The 22,691-nt window shown below is 39.4% G+C and overlaps 1 protein-coding gene across 1 annotated transcript in view; it reads right to left on the bottom strand.

Annotated features, from left to right (window-relative positions):
* DGKI (diacylglycerol kinase iota) overlaps positions 1 to 22,691 on the bottom strand; it is a 428,692-nt gene that overhangs the window by 269,192 nt on the left and 136,809 nt on the right. Inside the window, 1 exon segment of the mRNA XM_038559441.1 lies at positions 13,380 to 13,488. Within this exon segment, the coding sequence (XP_038415369.1) occupies positions 13,380 to 13,488 (109 nt within the window).

The following is a 22,691-nucleotide window of genomic DNA, read 5'->3' as shown; positions in this document are numbered from 1 at the left end:
GCTCATTTGCTTGAAAAGGACTCAGCTACTAAGGAAGGCACTGTATTGGGTTAACCACAAAGAGAGGAAGTTTACTGATTTTAAAAGAAAATTGCTCTTGTTTTTATCTCATTCATCAGGGGGGCATGCAATCACTCTTCCATGGGGGATGTTATAGACTGAATTGTGAATCCCCCCCCCCCTAAAATTCATATGTGAAGCCCTACTCCTCAGTATTTGAGGATGAAGCCTTTGAGAGTTAATTAGGTCATGAAGGTGGAGCCCTCATGATTGGGATTAGTGCCTTGATAAGAGACACACAAGAGGGCTTTCTCTCCATGCATACACGGAGGAAAGGTATCTGAAGACAGAGTGAGACAGCAGCCATCTACAAGCCAGGACATGGGTTCTTATCAGAAACCGAATATACCTGTGCCTTGATCTTGCACTTCCCAGCCTCCAGAACTGTGAGAAACAAATTCCTATTGTTTAAGCCACTTATGGCATTTTTGTTAAATGACTTCAGTAAGGAGCTTTACAAAATAACCAAGTAACTTAGAAGTCCATCTCACATGAGTCACCTTTATAATAACAGACTCCAGAAATGCCCGCCTGACTGCCCTCTGAATCCCAAAGCTCAACATGAAGTAGCAGAAACATATACTGAAGAGAAGCTGAAAAACATACAAAGTGCCATCATCTCTTAAAATAAATGTATTTCTTAAGATTCCAGTACAAAACCTTTCTTTTCAGAGCCCATAGGCTCAAATGATTTTCAGGCAAGAATAAGCGTAGGTTACACAGACTTCACAATCTGAGATAGATGACACCAACTCTTAGAAGAGTGAAGGTGAGGGGCAAGAGAAATTCATGAGTTCTATAGATATTGAAGGATCAGGAACAACACAAGGCGGGAGGAGCAGGCCCTGCATATCTCAGAATGCCTCAAAACTCTTCCAAAAAAGAAAGCAATGCTAATGAGAATCACCACCCTTCATGTCAAAGGGTGACTGACCGTCTTTCCACTAGAAATTTTTCTTCTCTGTTGGTCATTTTTCCCTGTAGAAAGTCATGTTCATGTTCTTTATGAAAGTCAATGGGAAAATGGGGTTCACTTCACAGTCCACCTTACAGAAAAGCAACAGAAGCAAGACAAGAACACCCTAGAAATTTTCAGATAGGGATGGATGAATATCCATTTTCACTTAAATATGTGAAAGGCCTGTTTTTGTTAGGTATCCTAAAGAAATTGGTCCCCAAAGTCTAAAACAGCCTATTATTGGGAACTTAATATCCAACTTTTTTATTGCCATTTATAGAATAAAATATTTTTTTCATTCTGTTGTTCTTTAATTCATTCAATAAACATTTATTCCAGACCACTGGTGCCAGGCACTGGGTTAGTGTGGCAACCCACGGCATAAAACCTACCAGAGAACATGAAAACAAAACACATAATTACAGCATCAAATATTAGGGAAGCCAAAAGAGCAAAAATCCCGCCAGCAATTTAAAAAAATGGAGAGTAAAATGTTGCCGTGGGTCAAATGGTCCAAAACCACTGATAGTAAATACCAAACTAGGCCAGAAATTAACTCCTGGGAGGTCAAGTAAGGGAAGCAGGAGCAGTCAAGACTTGGGGACTCAGATTTGCAAGCACTCCACTAACTCACCAGGCTGGTAGGCTTCACCTGGGCCAGGGGCTATTTGCCCCCTGCATACTACATACCACCTACAAGCGCTCAGATCCTTGCTGATAAACCTTGACTCAGATTCAGGCATAGCAGAGCTGCTAGGTCCAGCTAACCTCATTCTGAAGAGGAAATCTGGTCAGAAAGACTGTCCTTTGTAGGGAAAGAGAGAAAAAAAAAAGACAAGAGGTTTCCTGCCACAGTGGCTCTCAAATGTGACTGCTCATTAAAATGAACTGGTGAGTTTTTAAGAATACCTGGGCACCATCTCCAGAGAGTCTATTTTAACTAATGTAAGGTGAAACCTGGACATCATGAGTTTTCAAAGTTCTGAAAGGATTAGTGTGCAGAGAGCCTGAGATCCCCTAATCTAGCAAACCCTACCCTACCCATTCAAGTTAATAGATTCTGGAACTTGTCTATGACTGACATATTAAATTTGATACTTTTCTGTCCTTGTACAGTCACCAGAAAAGGTAAGAGAGGAGGAGAGATGAGGAGGTATAAGGTAGCCAAGAGAGATTTTAAGGAAAGAGACAGGAAACCATAGATACATAGTGAGAAGGTTCAAAGTTAACAAGATAGATCCTGGGAATAAGAGAAAAGTCTTCAATGCACAAACCTTTAAAGAAGCAACAGAGTAAATTAAATCCGTTTATACACTTACTTAGTAATCTTACTTTAGGAATGTACCCTAAGGAAATAATCCTAACAGAAGAAAAAAACTATTTACATCAAGAAGCTTATTTCTACCTTGTCTAATAAAAAATTGGAATTATCATAAATGCCCAGTAGAGAAGAATGTTTGATAGAATAATACATGAAATGGAATATTTTTAAAAAGATTTTATTTATTTATTATGAGAGAGAGAGAGGCAGAGACACAGGCAGAGGGAGAAGCAGGCTCCATGCAGGGAGCCCGACATGGGACTCAATCCCAGGACTCCAGGATCCCATCCTGAGCTGAAGGCAGCACTAAACTGCTGAGCCACTGAGGCTGCCCATGAAATGGAATATTATAAAGTCATCAAGAAGTACAATTATGAAGATTGGCCATATGGAAAACTATATGATGTAAAGTCAAATAAAAATAAAATTCGAGATTACCTGTATATTATGATCACAACTTTGAATATAAATAAGAGCTGGAGAAATTATATTTGTAGTTTGATTTCTGGACCCATACATCCCTGTTAGTTACTTCTACTTGTTGTTCTCCTTTCCTGGAAAAGTTCAAGAATGAGTTTTCCTTATTTGCTACCTTTACTTCCTTTGGCTCCATTATTTCTTGAACCCAACTCCATCAGGCATTCTTCCTTCTCATTCCGCTGTAACTATTTTTGTCAACATCATCAATGACTTTACAGGGCTAAATCCAATGGCCAATTCTTGATCTTTATCTTAACCAACAGCTTTTGATACAGATGATTCCTTCTTTTAGGGACACTTGCTTCCTGGAAACACTATACTCCTTTTGTTTTTGTGGCACCTCATTGGCCACTCCATCACAATCTTCTTTCCTGGACCTTTCCTATAATTCCAAACTCTAAACATTAGAATGTTCCACAGCTCATTCTCAGATCTTTCCTCTATCCACATCCAGTCCTTAGGTTACTGCATTTAGTTCTCCTGGCTGTAGATTCCATCAATTAATTATTGCCTCCCCCATTAAACCTTCTCTTTGAACTTCAGATTCATTAAACAAACAAATAAAAAACCCTGCTCTCTCAGTATGTCCACTTGAAACAAAAAGCACCCAAAATTTTACTCTCAAAACTCAGCTTGTGATATACTCCTTAAATCTGCTCATACTCCAATCTTCTCCCTAGATTTTCAGCAAATGGCATTTCCTTTCTTATAGCCACAAATATTTGCTAAAAACTTTGGGGTCATTCTAGATCTCTCTTTCCCACTCCTCCCATCCGCTAATCTTATTGACTCCAGTTTCAAACTGGGCATGAAACTCAATTACTTACCACTTCAACTGTCACCACCTGATCTTCCATAATCTTTGGCTTAGAATGTCCCAATAGCCCCCCAACCGGTGTCCCTGCTTCAGTACTGCCTCCCCATGGTCTGTTCTCCACAGAACAATGAAAGTAATTGCTTTAAAATGTAAATCTGAGCAAGTTACTGATCTCCTCAAAACTCTTCAAAGGTGGTCCATGAACTTAAATTGAGTGCAAAGTTTTTACTATCTAGACCCTGGTTGCCTCCCTCACTTTCTGTTTCTCTGCAACTTCATTTTCTGTCCTGGTTACCTCATCTTCTATCATACTACATCTGAGTCATTGACTTGCAGTCACACTGGTCTCCTTGCTGTTTCTCAAACAGGCTAAGGAAGCTCTCACATCAGGTCCTTTGAATTGGCTGTTTCCTTGACTAAAAATTCTTTACACAAGATACCTACATTGTGCCTTACTCATTTTTGTTTAGGTCTTTGTGAAATCTCCCTACATCCCTATTCACTGCAAATGCTGTTTATTATATCCAAATTGTTTACTCTTCTCCATTTTGATTCTATATGATTAATTTCTATTTACTTTCTGGTCATCAGATCAAGTGTTACTCCCTCCAAGAAGCCATCACTGACCCCAAAGCTTAAGTCTTAAGTCAAGTTACTTTGTTAGTTTCTCTCATCAAACCATGTTCTCTTCCCAAAATTATCTCCATTGGTAATTATCTATTCATTGGCATAATTATGTGATTAATGTTCCCTCATATACTAGATTCTAAACTCCACTAGAACATTGAATGTCCACTTCACTTAGTTCCTGGAAAATAGTAGATGACAAATAAATTTTGAGAATTGAAAAGATGAAAGACTAAGAATCAATAAATAAATGAATGAATGGTCATTTTGTTACATGGAACTCCAAAGGGGTAGAAAGGGATAAATATTTTTAGCTGTCCATTAGTTTAGAGTCATTAACTGTGAGAAGTAAATATAAGTACCCAATAGAAACATGACAGTATTCTAAATCACAAACAGAAGAAAATCTTTTTTTAAAAAAAAATCATGCAAAATAATGACGAAGCATATCTTTTACTAGACTACATTTCTCCCATGCCTCATTCTTTTCTTGTGCATCTATCTTGTCTGATGCCTAATAAAGTACATTTATAGTAACCTTACCCAAAGAGAAATCTGGACTTTGTCCTCAGCTCTAGGAAGGTCATCTCCCTAAGTGCTTGGAAAGTCCTACCTGATAAGAGTGTTATGTTTACCTTGGGACATGGAACTATGCCAGGTAGTCTAAGAGAATCATGATTTATGGTGGGGCTTGGAGCCATATATCAGCTCACCCTTCAGAGGGGCTAGAGATTACATTCCGCCATGAAGAAACCCAACCATATCTACATGATCAAGCTGCAACTACTACTCAAGGCACCAAGATTCAGATCAATTGGCAATATGCCATATGTACTGTCACACATGGTTGCTGGGAGAGGTTAGCACTGTCCACAGAGCCATTGGAAGAGGATAACTCAAAGCTCCACCTTGGCACTCTCCTGGACTCTGCACCATGTACCTCTTCCCTTGGTGGATTTGAATCTGCATCTTTCACTATAATAAGCCATAAACGTGAGTGTAACAGCTTTCAGTAAATTCTGTGAGTCCTTCTAGTGACTCATCAAACATTTTGAGTATGGTGCTAGGGAGTCCCAAGCCCTCAATTGATGTCAGAAGTGAAGGTGGTCTTGGGGACTCCTGAATTCTGCATAAAGATATCCAGCTGGGGGTTGCATTCACACAAGAATAGAACAGACAAATGAACCATTGTGGCTCTCTTCTTACATTTCTGATGAATCCTTCTCTAGATCAATATCAATAAACATGAGACAGATTTTCCACCGACTAGCTATATGACCCTGGGCCTCTCTAACTATCCTAAATCTCAGTTTACTCACCAATAATAATTGTACTTCACTCACAAAATCATAGTGATATTTAAATGTGAAAATGCATAATGTTCAATGTTTTGCACCCAATAAGAAGTTAATAGGTGTTCAATATAGTTTCTATTATTTTTGCTGTGGTTACCCTTGCAAAACTGAATAAAGAAAATTCATGTAAAATGGAGTCAGGACCTTAAAAAATAAACAATACAATGCAATACAATACAATACAATACAATACAATGGAGTCAGGAGGGAACGCCTGGGTGCTCAGTGGTTGAGCATCTGCCTTCGGCTCAGGGTGTGATCCCGGGATCCGGGATTGAGTCCCACATCAGGTTCCTTGTGGGGAGCCTGCTTCTCCCTCTGCCTATGTCTCTGCTTCTCTCTCTGTGCCTCTCATAAATAAATAAAATCTTTTTAAAAATAAATAAAATAAAATGGAGTCAGGAGATCAGATGAGGGAGCTGACACACTCTACCTCTTGTCATTAATTACAGACTCCCAACTTACCAGAAGAGACTTATCTTGCATTTGCAACAAGGAGAAGCCTACTTTACTACTCCAGCAGGAGGAAAGAATTTCTCCTCCCCTGCAACAGGCTCAGCCAATAAGAAAATACCACAACTCAGCCAATGAGAAATCATCACCTCTCTGGACTCTGGCGCAATTCCTCTGCTAGTTCTAAATAAATCCAGTTTGCTGGTAAAATAACTGGCAGTTTTCTTTTAAGGTAGACACTCTCCAGTTTTCCTTCCCTTCTAACCCATAGATGTTGGTATTATTCAAGTTTCTTTCCTTGGACTTTGTAGCCAAGACTACTAGTGATTCACTAAAATAATTTTTTCCTTCTTCCTGGACATATAGCTAGATTTCATTACCCAGCCTCCCTTCCAACTACTTGTGGCCATGTGACCAAGATCCAGCCAATGGAACATAAGCATGAGTAGACATGCACTGTTTTCAGAGTTGGCCAATTGAAACCTCCCACATGCTTTCTTCCACGCTCTTTTCCCACACCAGATACTTGAAAAGTCAACCTTTGGGATGATTTCAGAAGCCATCTGGTTAGGATATAAGATCAACTGCCTGGAGCATTGAATAACAATGTGGAATAGGACCTACTTCCCGCCTAACTTACTTGAAACAGTCCTGGTTTGTTGTATGAAAGAGAAATATACTTCTCCTCCATGGTAATTATATATTTTGAATATTTTATTTATTGCAGCCTCTTCTACACCAACTAATATAGGCCTCATATTTTTGTCTGGATTTCCTTTCATTATCTATGTCTACCCCCAAGTTACTTACTGAAGAACATGTCTAAACTGAGTCCTGATTTCTTCTGCTCTGAACTCAAATTCTGACATTCTCTTTGATATTTTACAATGCTGCAAAATTAATTCCTTTAGAACAGAACTATGATTAAGTCTCTGTCTTGCTCAGGATGCTTAAACAATGCCCTATTATTTATAAAATGAAATCCAAATTTAATCTCACATACTAGACCTTCCATTAATGGCACCAATTTGTCTATCTTTAACCTTCCTTGTATGCATCTTTGTACATTTTCCTCCTTCATCTCTCTTTTCTAAATATAGCCATATCTTCCTTCTTTTGTGCAATGTTTTTGGTTTATTCCATTCTCCCCACCCAGGAACCTTTTTCTCTCTCCTGTACACATCTACCTTGAACTATCATCTCAAACAATACATAACTGAGAATATCTATCTGTGCTAGACAGAAAAAATAGTTCTCCCACTTTTAAATGAAGATAACATTTCTTCTGTATTTGTGAGCACTGAGACAAGTCTCTATAGATACACATATGTTTATATACATCCATCTGTATAAAGACAGATCTAGCTACCTAAGAGTAGAGACCCATCTAGGTATGGATTTATAGATACAGATATGAGTCCTTGCTCTCAAGTTCTACTGAAGTCCTAGTAATGGTTATAGGTAAGAAGATATGTGTGTGTATTGGTGGGGAAGAGTTTGAATAACACAGAGTGAACTGACACTAGAAGCAAATAGTCTACACAAAAGGAAGACACTTGCTCACAAAAATGTTTTGAAACAGTAAGGAAGTTATAAAGATGTATCTCATGTAAATGTCCTTACAAACTCAGAAAAGAAAAGGAAATCTCAACTGTCTCTCCCTGAAAATTTTCATGATAATAGTAGGTAGAATTTGTCTCAGATGGTTTGGCTCTGTGCTTCCCAATAAGTATATGGCTACTGAGAATTTGATATATGGTTAACTCTAACTGAGATGTCCTGTCAATGTAACATTCACAGCAGACTTTGAATACTCAGCGTGAAGAAAAGGATGCAAACCACTTCACTGATAGTTTTTATACTGATTACATGTTGAGATAGTAATATTTTTTATATATTTGGCTGAACAAAATATGGTCCTAACGTTAAAATTACCTATTTATTTTTACTTTTAAAAAATGTGGCTACCAGAAAATTTAGAAATACTTTTTGGTTCACCTGTATTTCTATTGGGCAGTGTTAGTTTAGATAATCACTTGCTTAGAGGCAGAAGTTCAGACCCAGACACTTCTCAATGACCTGTGAAACTGTGGGATTCTATGATAACTCCCAGCAGCCAGTGTGACATAATTTAAAATTCTTAAAATTGGAGGAAATAAAGGATTATGAGGGTTCTGGAAATCATGCTAGATCTGTCCCACTATTAACACAGCTGACCAGGACCAGGACCTTCACTGATTTATAGTTGGTTAGCTCCTCCTGACCTCTCAAGCATCAGGTACAATGATTAACCTGACTAAACAGTTTTTGAAATGGGGATGGGAGTGGAGAAAATGTTGAGGTGAGAGTCACTATTGGGGACAACACCCAAACCTGAAGGTACAAGAGCTAAAGCCTAAAAGCACAGGTTTGTCAGGACCTGCCATCTGAAATAAGACTGAAATGAGAACATGCGCACACACATACCCATACACACCTGCCTCCTCCTGTTTCTTCATTCAAGGTTTCTAAAGATAAGATGACCTAGTTTCATAACCCAGTTTAAACCAATCCTGCGTGAAGATTCTGTTTCCCTAATCTTGTTCCTGAACCAAGTGGTGAGGTGGTGTATAATTGTGTTTTGTTTCTACCTGCCTAGGAGAATGCAGTTATTTTCTTAGCATTGTCAACTAGAGGCAAGAAAATATGGTCTGGACTTAGAGTCTGGCTTTGTTTGTGTTGATCCTATTTTCCATAACCCTCACGATTGGAGGAAATTTTCCAAGGAGGGAGGGAAAAATGAACTGAAATTAAAATCGACATTAAAACCAACATGCCCTTTAAGAAAGATCTGGATGACTTTTTCACCATTGCTTTGAAAGTTGTTTTAGGCAGTGTAATGGGCAAAAACAAATTATAAAACAGTGGAGACAGAGTAAGACCCACCTCCTATGCTCCCTGCTATAATACTAAAAAGAGGGGAAAAAATATCTAAGTATGAATTAAGTCTCCATCATAGAATGAAGCATATGACATTTAAGAGAAGACACACATTATCTATATAACAGACATACTTCTACAGGGGCTAAATCACTCTAAACCGGAACCTTGGATTCCAGCCCAGGAGATGAGAATTTTTTTTCCTTTTTGAGTATTACTCCCTTTCTGGCAACTTAGCTTGTTTTCCCAAAAACTGGTTTGGTCAACATGCATGATATGGTGTCCATGGAAGCAGCCCCTACAGGTTGTCACCATAAGGGTGTGGGGTGGTAAGTTGGGAGGAATGAGATCAGACCACTGTTGTACTCCAAGACTTAATTAAATGTGTCATACTAGGAAAGAGATTTTTAAAGAGTTACTTGGTATTCAAATAGCATAAACCCATTTCTTTTTTCAAAAGAAGCTTTGGACTCTTGTCTACCAATCCTTTCAGGAACTGGAGATAATCTGAATGCTGGTCAACTCCCACTGAAATGTCCACTTCTCACCAATTGAATAGAAAAGCTGCCCAAATCAGTTTGTCCCCTGATCTCAGCAGCCAAATAGCGGGTAGGCCTATGATCCCATGCTCTCCATTGTGAAGAAGAAAAACTGGGCAAAAAACTTGGTCCCTCCCTTCAAGGAGCCTGAAATCGACCTGAGGACCTGGACTAAGAAAGCAACTAAAAACCACTATTTTGGTTCTAAGGTTTCTAAGACAGTGCACCATGGGTAGAGGTATTGTGAGGAAACAAAGCAAAAAGTGAATAAGATAAACAGAATTAGGCCAGTTGAAAAGATGAGTATGACTTGGCACAAAGCAAGAGAGGAAATCTCTATAGGAAATAGCAATTTCCACATGTGTCTACTGTTGTCAATAGAAGGCTCAGGCACCATACTGAAGACTGATTTGGCTACTCCCCACACATCAACATGCAGGGTTCTATCCCTGACATGCATGGAGGGGCAGGTTTTTGCTCAGGGAGCAGGAGAGAATGTTCATGAAGAGTCACCAAGAAAATGAGATCATATGAGAGACACAATCTGATAAGTCCTAATAACCATTTGAGTAAATCATAGCAAGAGGGAAGTTTTGGGACTTTGAGGAACAGCTAAAAATAAGAGAGAGATAATATATATCACTAAGTAGGTAAATGAGAATATGAAAATGAGAATATGAATACTTTAAGGAAATTATTAAGTTTACATACCCAACACATCAAACCGATTCCTACAACAGGATACACCTGGCCAAAGTACACAGGTGCCTACAGTCTAGGCTCACCAAATCAGTGCACCCCTGTAGTCAGGTTGCTCCTTAAAGCCCTTTGCACAAAGATATTTATGGAAACCATTGTGCCCCTTCTAAAGGCTTTGGCACAAAGTCAAAACAGGACCCCTTTGGGATTCTACAATAAGTAGAAATGTAGGGACTAAGTTTTTAATTCATCCTGATTCGTCTTGCAACTTCAGATGTACCACGAACAGCTTTTTGTATCTGTTTTTCCACTGGTGAAATGCAGAGAGGGGAGGTGACTTAAGTCAGGGGCTCAGAGTCCTACCTATAAGCCTTTGAGATGACCTCATCCCCCTAAGGCCACCCCCTCATTTGGGAAACATAAAAGGCTCCAAGCCAAATCAGAGATCAGTAAATAGTAAAAGTGAGTAAGTGAATTTTGATCATTTCAATGCCGTTAGTCCAGAGAATAGGCTGATAGAAGGGGCATAGGTGGTCGTGCTGCTTTTCCACAGGGAGCCAGGCAGGGGGTGAGATGAGGGAATGACAGAGACAAGTCACGCCCATGGCCTGAGCTCACACTTTAAGCAGAACAAAGAAAATCCTGGTTCAGCAATGTGAACAAACCAGCAAACTAAGGTGACATAAATCAAATTAGTGAAAAGCACATTTGTTAGGAAAAGCCAAAAATTTTGAAGCAAGGGCAAGTCTTAGAAAAAAAAAAAAGCTTTAAAATGTTTTTTAACCATCTTCTTCTTCCTCTCTTCTGAGAAAAATGTTTTATAATGATCATAATAAGGAATCAATCATAAATAAGGAATTGTAGTGTTGGTCACTGTTTGGCTTTAGTTCGCTAACAGCAGTATCAGCCCACAGTTAATTTTTTTTCAGTCATATCTTTATAGCTCCTTACACGTCAGAACTTCAAATATGCCCTCAGATGGAGTGTCTTCAGAGGAGGCTTTCAGTGCTCCCTCCATTGTTAAACATCTCCAAAGTGTTTCCTGCCATGCCATCGTTTCACCGGGGCGCCATGACAGGGCGCCCACAATCAAAGGAGAGGGAGGAAGAAAGAGCTTAGCTCTTACTTGCTCTTCTCCTGCTATGTAGTGCAGCCTCCCACCACTAGCCCAAAATACCATTTTGATGAGATATTAGAGTGCATACATCTCTACAGGAATCAGAAAATAATACCTTCTTGCTAAGCGTCAGCTCAAGCAGGACACTTCTTTTTAAAAGTATTTTCTGATAACTATTTCCACCATCAAATAGAGATGGAACATCCTTCCTGGCACTCCATGACTCTGGGCTTCTCTATTCTAGGTGTCACCACCCTATATTCTTGCTACTGATTTTTGTATGCTGACTGTTTCCTGAGCTTCTCAGAGGCAGAAATCCCATCTTCCTCATTTTAGAATCCCAAGGAACCAACACAGGCTCTAGCACAAAGCAGGGACTCAAATATGTGATGAATTACTGAATTCATCAACATATTATTTCTGATTAAATAAATATGCACAGTTGACAAAGAACTTTCACCCTTACTGCCATATTTGATCCTAATAACACTCAAGAAGTCCCCTTTAGGGAGGTGCTACAATTGTCCCCATCTATAGATGAGGACACTCAGACAAAGAAATCAAGTAACTTGACTAACATCACCCAAGAAGCAAAAGGATTTAATGACTTTTTCTATGTCAGTGATTTAAACTATCCTTCATTAGAATCCTACCTCTCAAATAGGGTCCTACTATTTGGGGGTCAGAGGGTTATTTAGGCATCATAAACACTAAATTCACTGGTTTGGGTCCCTGATTCCCAACATTCGCACTATTGGATCAAGGATGATGCTCTTTGATCTTATTTATCTGCTTATTTACCCATGTAACTCTTTTTAATTATATAAACACTGGTATAAATATACTCCATTATGGTTTAAGAGTTTATTAAGTCACTGTCCCAGAATATAGGGAAACTCCAGGAAAGGAGCATTCATCCTAAGCACCAATCCAGCACATGCAGGTGCTATCGAAGCATTCTCACGACCCTATCACGGAAGAAGCTGCATCTCAGTTAAGTCCAGTCTTCTTCTAGGTAGGCAGCGTACATTGGCATGAGTCCAGAATGTAAAATAAGAATGTCAGTAAGCGTGTGCTTGGGAAAGAGGAAGAATTGTTTTAATATAAAAGGACATTAAGTCATGACAGATGGGCTAAAAATATATATTTTAATTAAAAAACCTCTTTTCCTTTCCCCCACCCTGCCCTGCAATGCTCTTTAATATGGGATAACATGAATTATCCCCACTGTTCAACGCAACTACAAATGCTAAACAAGAATCACCATCAAGATCAAACTGGCAAAATTTTTAGGGCAGTCCTCCTCTACCTTCATGCTGTTCCCTACATTCATTCCTTCAAGGAAGGGACAAAGCCTTTCAGTCCACAGTTATAGATGTCTTTGACCAAGAACGTGATTCACTGAAGACCCTCAATAAATGTATTCTAATTAATTTAAGAACTTCAGAATGCAATCTTCAGCTCAAGTTAATAGCTTTTGTGTATGTGTTTTGGTTAAAATTGTTACTATACTCAAACCACTGATACCAGACCCATCTACCTTTGTGTTAAGGGCAGAAGTATATCATACAGGAGGGCATGAAGTACCTAAAATGTAAAATGAAATCATCTTGTATCAGGGAAAACAAAAACAAGAAAACAAGCACCTAAAAGGAAAAGAAGGCAGTTTGAGCTGAGGAAATTAAGCTTAGATGCCATGATGTTGCTAAGAGTAAGCTCTATTCATCATCAAGTTGGCAAGAACCAATAAAGTATGTGCACAGAGATACTTTTTATCTCACAGCTGCAAACCCAGGCAGTAGTGCCTCAAATAATTCATGAAGTTTTTATTTTAGTCTGAAACACATCTGATTTCATACAAAGGAGCTATGTTGCTGGAGGTTTGCAAATGGAGCTATGGCTTAGGTATTTGAGGATTGGTCAGTGAGCAATATTGAAAATTATTAAGCCTTGCTTCATAGCCATAGGGAGCCCGAGAACGAGAGAGACACACATGCAATTGAATTATGTTGAAATGAAAAAGCCAACACCTACACTCCAGTCCAGAGTCGCTCTGGGCTCCTTTGCTGGACCATTTGCCACAGGAAGGCTGAGGGGATGTGCAGGAGCCAGATGCTGCAGGCCTGCCCGGGAGATTGCTTTCCTGCAGCCAGAAGAAAAAAACACAAAGAAAAACCAACATCAGAAAGTAATACACAGTTAAAAACTTCCCCTGGGGTAAAAACAATACCTGAGTTAGTCTTCCACATGCGAAAACCTTTGCAAATGTATTGGAATATAGGTCTCTAAAGTGCATGGTGAAGATAGAGGCTGGCAAGTCTCAAAAGACAGCAGGGAGCCTGAGGGGATCACTTGGGGGGCAGTATTGCTTCAGAACCAGAAATTAAAATGTAAGTCCCTATTTAGGGTAGAGGGCAGAATGCAGGTCTCTCTGTCTACAAAAAAAAAAAAAAAAAAAGAGAGAGAGAGAGAGAGAGAGATCTAGGGCTTGGGTGGTCACAATACTTGGACAAGTTTAAAGCTGTCAGAGACAAAAGTTAAGAAGAAAAGTAGGCTCCTGGGGTCTTCTGTTGAAATTCTATTTCCCAACAAATTGCTCTCCAAGCTGGTCACAGGCCAAGTTCAGTCTTGCTCCTCTCAAGAACATCCTCCCTCATCCTTGCAGAGGACTTCTGCAGATAGCTTGAAGTTCCAAGTGGGAAAAGACTGATTTGTATCTGTCAGGAAAAGGCACCTGCTAAAAGACCACTACCTTACAAAGGCCCACAGAGAGATAAAACCAAAGCATGTTGCTTAGGTTGCATTTGTTAAAAAGAACATAACAGAATGCAGGTCGGAAAGGACAGAATGAATCAGGAGAGGTTGAGAAAGTCAGCCCTGACCTTGGTCTGCAAAGATAAGAAATAAGAGGAGTTGCTTTAGCAAGCAAATCTAACAACTACAGGAAAAAGGGAAGGGAAAGGAGAGGAGAGCCTGGTGGACAAGTTGAGAACAGGAAGATAGAGGAAGAAAGCAGGGAGATCCTGTGGTATCACCATTAATAACATAAGTACAATTTCTGAACAACTCCTTGAAAAATGCCAGACAAGGGTCTCAAGCTTAAATATAAGTACCGATTCGTGAATTAACTAAGTGGCTCCCTGGAAAGGAGGGGGGTTTTCCCTCCATAGCGGTGCCCACTTGTGCTTTGAGAATGACCTGAACTAGACTCAGGTGGGTCTGTGACCCTGCAGCTGAGTCCTGGACAGATTTGAGGGCGAAGCCCAGGAATCTGCATGTATACACGCTTCCTCCTGTGAGCTAAAGTTTTCAAACTGCTCAGTGGGATTGTGGAGAGACTTTAATCTAAAGAGGATATGAAATGGAGAATCTTCCAAATATACCCTCAGGAAAGCAAAATTTAAGAACTTAGAGACGGATTTCAGGTTAATGCCTGCTTTACAGAAGACTGGAAACCTATCCCTCAACCAATGAACATCCACCAAGATTGTCTCCCCATCCTCAAGTCACTGAACTTGCTGCTTGGACTCAGGCTAGACTCCCTGCTCTTCACACCCCTGGCCATAAAAACAGCCCACCCCAAACTGCTACATGGACTTGCCTGCAGCTTGCTACAGTTTTCATTTCCTGAATTGCAACTCCCATGCTATTCTCAAATAAACTCAATTTCTGATAATTTGAGCTTGCCTTGTTTTACCTCTTTATTTAGGTTGACAATAGCAAGTACATTTGGGCAAGTGGGGGAGCACTAACTTACCCAGGACCCTTGAAAGAAAGCATCAGTAACTTCATTATGCACTTTACACCCACTAGCTCTCAGCATCCTATCTCATAGGATGTGAACGTTGCAGTAAGAATCTGCCATCCTGGACCCTGGACTTGCAGACACTTGGGTTCCCCAGGGAGGCCCAGATCCTCAGACTCCTTCACCCATCTCACTATAAAAAAGGAACAAGGCTGCAGACAGGTAGATGGGGAAAGGGGAGGCAGTGATGGCCAGATGTACGGTGAATCCCATCATGACTGAGCCACTGCAAGGAACTTGCCCAGGAAAGGAGGAGGAATAAGAATAAAACATAAAAGCTCTGTTAGAATCTAGGGGCAGATGATCTCTCTTCTCTGTTCACTGATCTCTGCAAACTCCACCCAGAAATGGAATTTGTAATTGACCAAGATAAACAGTAGCCTCAAAACCCAAAGAAAGGCTCGGTAAAATCCAGAAAAGAATCCAAGATTGTGCAGCCACTGATCAATGGCCAAGTATGTTTAAGAGCTCAGCAAGTGCCCAGCCCGTTCCCCCCATCCCTTATTCAGGAAGTCTTAGAAATAGCGTAAAGGTCTTTAGTATTTGGAAGTGATCACAACAAGCCTGCCAATAGCCTACTTTCAGAAGCTCCCACTGGGTAGCACACAATGTACTTGCTTTATGTAATCCCCCAAAGAGTCATTACAAGTATGTAGACCTTTAATGAAGACATTCCGATGACACAATCTTCTCTTTCCTCATTTTCATCAAGGCAAATAATTAACAACATCCATTCTGGCCCCTTTACTGACACCAACTCTTTTGCGTTCCCAGAGCCAATTCCAAAGTTGGCAGCCAGGTGGGGGGTGAGGAGTGGGAGTTGGGAGATTCCCCCAACATCAAGCAATTCTCAGGTATCAGCAGGGTGTCCCAGAATTCAACTCAATTCTGACACTACCTACCCAGAGCTGGCATCAGATTCTGTAGGTTGAGGGTTCAGCCCTATAATACTACTTCCCACCCCCCTACTTCTGACGCCAGTCATAACCCCCAGGCTGTCACCTGTGCTCCTGGCCACCCAGCTACAGATTGTAGGTTCCAATGACCTCCTCCTTAGGTTTGATTCATTTGTAAAAGTGGCTCAAAGAACTGACAGAAACACTTATTTACATTTACCCATTGAATAGAGGATACGATATAGGATATGAATCAACAGTCAGATGAAGGGATACAGGGGTGAAGTACAGGAAGGAGTGTGGAGCTTCCATGCCCTATCCAGGGGCCTCACTCCCCCAGTACCTCCAATGCTCACCAACCTGAAAGCTCTCTGAACCCCATCCCTTTGGGTTTTTATGGAGGCTTCATTATATAGGCATGGTTGATTGAACCATTGGCCATTGGCAATTGATTCAACCTTCAGCCTCTCCCTCTCCTCCCTGGTGGGAAAGGGGGGTAGAACTGAAACTTCCGACCCTCCCATCACAAGATTGGTCCTCCTGGCAAACAGCCCCCACCCTTGAGTGGGGTACAAAGCCACCTTCGTTAACATAATGAAAAACACCTCTTTTGCCCTTATCACAAGTTTCAGGAACTGTGAGCAGATATCTGTGGATGAAGAACAAATACATATGAGAAATCTATATTTGGTCATTCAGTGGACCAAATGTATGTTTCTTTTTTTTTTTTTTTTTCAAATGTATGTTTCTTATAAATCACAATATCACAGCCCTCCACCCCAAAGTATATCCCGTTCCACTGAGCAATAAGAAAAGAACACTGGAAGATTCTCACACGGTGCTCCTTCAGGGCCCAGCATTTTTCTCCACCTGAGTTCAAGGAACTTCTGTCATATTTTTCTTTAGGACTTTTCTCTGGCTTTGAAAGAGGCTATATGTGATTCTAACTCACGGCTTTCATCACAAGAAAATCAGATCTCTGTGGAGTCAGAATCTACAGGTTCCATCTTTCATTCCTTAAAACACAAACTAAATTTAAGTACTCTAACAAAAAAAAAAAAAAAGTGCCAAAGCACAAGGCCTTGGAAGAACTGAAGAATCCCTAAATCTTGAATAAGTGAGGAAAATACAAGCCCTTCATGTCTTCATGCACAGCCGCAGAGAGCTGTGATGAGAATAAAAAAGAAGGGAGGGAATACAATTCTGCTAGCACAGTGGAAACCACAGGATAAATGAGCTTAACTCACTAGAAGTTGTTGACTCTGACCACCAAAGCCTGTGTTCCTAATTAAAACAGCCAGAAGGGATGGGACACACTGCCCAAATAATCAAATTAGGGTGAAGGGCTGCATGTGTCTCTATAAGAGCCACATGGCAAAAAAAAAAAAAGCAAAAAAAACAAAACAAAACAAAACAAAACACATGGCAATAAAAGGAAAGACATACATACCTTCAACCCTGAGTAAGCCCTGCAATGAAAGTACGGTCAAATGGCACTCTTGCCCGGCCCATGAATAGAAACAATAAGTAAGGGCTTTTGCTGCTTATTTATCCCTCATTGTGGATGCAAATTTAAGGTTGGTTTTCTGTAACATTAATAGAGGAAAATTGTATATGTACGACACACATAAACACTTATTTGGAGGAAAATAAGTAGGAATCATCAAAGTGGTGCCGGTGTATAACTGCAAATGGACCTCGCAAGAGGATATTACCTAGGAAGGAGGACAGGAAAAATACCTGCAGGTACTATAGGGAAGTAGGAGGTAACTTCTGATTACAGCCTTTTCTATCTTTCTAAACAACCATGTGAGAAAATCCTTTTCTTGAATAGCTCATATATGTATACACCTTTTGTTCCAAAATAAGAAAGCAATTTCACTATTTCTCAGACCTCAAATAAAATTAGTATAAGTTATTTTTCTATGTGGGTTATTCTTGGTTGTAGGAGATGACATTTAAGAGTGGTAGGATTTGGGGTGTGTTGAGGTGGCAGGGGTTTTATGTTTCAATATGCTCCAGTAAAAAAAAAAAAAAAAAATGGGGTTTTTGACTCTGGCCCAGAGTCTTCCCAAACCCACAGTCAGTGAGACAGTGAGACGGCAGTGATTCTTCCTATTAATCTTATAACAACACTTTGCTGGGATGACTATAATGGCAAAAGAATCTTTGAAAAGGAGAACTGTGATATTAACTGTGAAATAGATAACGAAAAGAAAATATTTTATAATGCGGTTTCAGGCACACAAAGTCATGGTTAATGTCAATTACCTGCCATGAAAGACCTCAAACATATTTAAAGTATAAAAGCCATAGTACATTTTAAATAGCATTCTATTATTTCCTTTACTTCATCCAATAAGACTACAAACTCCTAAAGGACAGGGCTCAATTCATCTACTAATCTTATTACATTCTAGCCCTGGGGTAGACACAGCAAATATTCAATAAATGCCTTCTGAGTTAATGAATGAACTTGACCAAAGAGCTAAGCAAAACAGCTTGCTGATTAGATCAAGGTTTGAGAAATCTGATTAGGAAGATTTGAGTTATATCCCAGGCTGCGCATTTCGGTGATATACTTTCCAGAAAGGGCCAGAAATCCTTCAAAACAGCTCTTTAAAGAAAAAGGCAAAAGAGGTACAATTCAGGGTTAAGAAGCCTAAGAGACATCAAAACGGCTTTGTGATCCACGTAAAATAAAATCCTATTGCTATAACATTTGCAAAGGGCATGGGATAGTGTTAACATTTTTATAATGTATTTGTTGAAAGAAATGTGCAGCATATACTCTTTGCAAAGAATTTTTTAAAATTTATGGGAAAACATGTAAGTGGTTGTTTAGCCAGGATACCCTCTAATTATCCATTTTTGCAATTTTCTCTGAATTCGCTCTGGTTCCACTCTGATTCCAAGTTTATATGGCTCCTATATTCAATCCATCCCCATCTTGCCAACTCCCTTTCTGGGTGATTCTATGAATAGAATAGAATGAGGACCCCGCCTGCTAAGCAGAGAAACATCAGAACTGAGAGATTCCCGTAACCAGGACGTCTCCTAAGAGAAGCAACTGACACATCAGGGATTGGTGAACTCATCTCCTTGTTTTAGAAAAAGAAGCAGCTGTCTAGAAAGGTACTCCATACCTTGGTTTAATTCCCCAAGTGCCTCAAGAGGGATCTCAATCATTGTGTATGTGTTAGTGTGCTTTTCCCCATATGCTATTTTGGTACTAACTTTGTTTATATTCAAAGCAGCCCACGATGCTCCTTGGTTGATCTAGAGGAGCTGCCAGCAATGTTAAGGTTAGTCCACATGATTAAAAAAAAATTGTCCAAAGCTCCATACAAACTCCAAATATTCCATTAAAGACTTATTTAGGGGAACAAATCCTGTGTAATTATTTGAGCCTAAATCCTAATCCATATTACATATGAACTCAAAGTAGTTTTGACAATTTTAATGTGAATTGAAATTTTCAAGAATGTAAATATTAAAACAAAGGTTGTTTTTAGTTTCCTAAGGGTTGTAAGTCATTCAAAAAAATTGCTTCTGATAGTTTGGGCGCCTGGGTGGGTCAGTCGTTAAGCATCTGCCTTCACTTTGGGTCGTGATCTCAGGGTCCTGCGATCCAGTCTCACATCAGGCTCACTGCTCAATGTGGAGACTGATGTAGCTTGACATCAGTCTATTTAAAAGCTTTCCAGGTATTTCTAATGAGCATCCCAGGCTGAGAACCATGGTTCTACATTGATGTACAAGCATGTGACTACTTCATTACATCTGCAAATGTGACTAAGCCCTGGCATTTACACATTGAAATATATTCATTCATTCAACAATGTATTTACTGGATGTCTATTTTATACCAAGCACCGTTCTAGATGTATAAGATGCATGAATGAATAAAACAGACATAAATTGCTGCCTTTGTGAAGCCTATATTCTAGCAGGAAACACATTTTGCGAGGCACAGATCATTTTACATACCATATAGGTCCCTCACAACCATGAGGGAGGTACTTTTATTATACCCTATTTTATAATTTAAAAAAATGATAGTACATAATGGTTAAGCTATGTGTCCAAAATCACAGAGATAGGAAGAGGTACAAGTGGGATTTGAATCCAGGCATCAAAATCCAGATTGTACATACTTAACCATGATACAATGGTTATTTTTATGAAATTTTGACAGCACACACATACGTGGCAAAAGAGACATACAAAGCAGCTAGAGTCTTACTATGCCAAATTTCCAATTGCCTCAATTATAAATGTCCCATCTCCACAATAATAACATAAGCTTCTAGAAATAGGCCAATCTGAAAGGCACTCAAGTGTACAGATTAAGAGCACACTTAACCTTACCAATCGCTAGCTATATAGTCAAGGTGCTTGATCTCTCTTAGTCTTGGTGTCCTTCTATGTAAAATAAGAACAATATTACCTAGCTCAGAGATAATTTTAAAAAGAAGTGTGTGCAGGATGATTGGCACATAGTAAGCACAAAAAAAATAATCACTACTATTATTCTTTTTTACATGTATTGGCAGCCCCGTTGCATCTAGTCAAAGCAAAGTATATGGTAAATCTCTGCATAAATATGTGGGTTTTTTTAAAGATTTTATTTATTTATGCATGAGAGACACACAGAGAGAGGCAGAGACAAGGCAGATGGAGAAGCATACTCCCTGCAGGGAGCCTGGTGCAAGACTCCATCTTAGGACCCCAGATCACGACCTGAGCCAAAGGCAGATGCTCAACCACCAAGCCACCCAGGTGTTTTTTATTTGATTCTTCTCAAATATTTCAAGTTCCCTGGACACTTCCATTCATTGAGTAAACGTTTAACAAGCTTCCATTACGTGTCACACTGTTCAAAGGGGTTACTCAAACAGAAAGTTCTTCTTCTAGTCGTGGCAAATAATTCCATGGTTGCCAAAGGAATCATTCTTCCCCACCACCTGCCTACCCACCCAATGAAAATTCAAAAGCACACTCTCCCCTCAGACAAATTTACCGACATATTTTTTAAAATACCATCCAAATTCCATTAAAATTACTTATTTATTTAAAATCATGTAAATGAAAACTATACCAAAAAAAGGCATTTTGTTGTTGTTGTGGAATCTGTAAAGCACTCGGGCTGCTAAATGCCCCTGAGAACTTGTGAACTCATCTGTTAAACAGGATTTATTTCCCAAACCTACTTCATCATAACTACATTCCTAAAGCAATGCCAGCATGGACTTGTTGTGAGATGTGGCAATAAATCTCATTTTAAAACAAGGAGGGAGATTTCTCAATTGGGATTCATCAGGAGTTAATGACATTCTTAAGGTACCTGTTGAGGAGAAAAAGTAAACCTTGGAAATGAGAAAAATAATCATACTGTTACGGGTCGCACTGTGACCTCATTTGGATTTAGGGTCTTTACAGAGGTAATCAAGTTAAAATGAGGCCATTGGGGCAGGTCCTAATCCGGTATAACTGATGTCTTTATTAAAAGAGGAAATTTGGACACAGACACACACAGGGAGAATGTGAAGATGAAGGCGGAGATCAGGGGGTTGTGTCTACAAGCCAAGGAAGGCCAAAGGTTGCCAGCAAACCAGCAGCTGCTAGAGGAGAGGACCCAAAGAGACTCTTCTTCACAGACCTCAAAAGGAAGCAACCCTGCTTTGATCTCAGATTGGTAGTCTCCAAAACTGTGAGATAATTTCTATTGTTTGAGACATTTAATGCATGGGACTTCATTACAGCAACCCTGGCAAATACACATACTTTAAACCCAAAGTTTGCATATAGTATGATAGGGTTTGGCTAACTTCAGAATGTTGACTTCTCTTTCCAATTGCCCCATGGAACTTTGGGTACCTTCCTGTCAAATGTGACCCTTTCAGAAACTAATGTTTAAACAGAAACACACACATACACACACACACACAAACACAACAACAACAAAACAAACAAAAAAAAAACAGAAACACATTCCTATGAAAAGCTACTATTAAAAAGCAATATTCTCATACAAATAGGTAGTGAGCATTTGATAAAGTTTTATTTAACTCATTAAGGAGGTAGCCAGCAGCAAAACCCAATGCAAAATCAAAGTGTGTATAAGAAATTGAGACATGAATAATCAGAAAAGAAATGTTGAAACAGATTGTTAAATAAAACAAATGAGCCAAAAGGAAAGAGAGAAAGAGGCAAACCAAGAAATAGACTCTTAACTATAGAGAACAAATTGATGGTTACCATGGGGGATGGGGGAGTGGGGAGGAGGATGGGTAAAACAGATGATGGGGACTAAGGAGTGCACTTGTGATGAATACCAGGTGATGTATGGAAGTGTTGTATATATTGTACACTTAAAACTAATATTACTGTATTAACTAATATTGTTGTATGTATAAATTTAAATTAAAACTTTTAAAATATAAAATAAAATAAAAAGATTGCTAAATCAGATGTAAAATGTATTATCTCTCTACAGATTGATAACTTAATTACCATGGCATTAACTTTTCATGTGGTCTATAAAATCATAACTCATCAGTTTTTCATAGGTTAACCTCTTATATCTTATGGGGATATAAACTGTTAGCACATCCATTGGTTTGGGATTATTTTCTTTTTAAT

Source organism: Canis lupus, chromosome 16, assembly GCF_011100685.1.
Source record: "Canis lupus familiaris isolate Mischka breed German Shepherd chromosome 16, alternate assembly UU_Cfam_GSD_1.0, whole genome shotgun sequence".
Lineage (NCBI taxonomy): Eukaryota > Metazoa > Chordata > Mammalia > Carnivora > Canidae > Canis > Canis lupus.
Note: the sequence above shows the minus strand (reverse complement) of the source record. Positions and strands in the feature narration are given on the sequence as shown.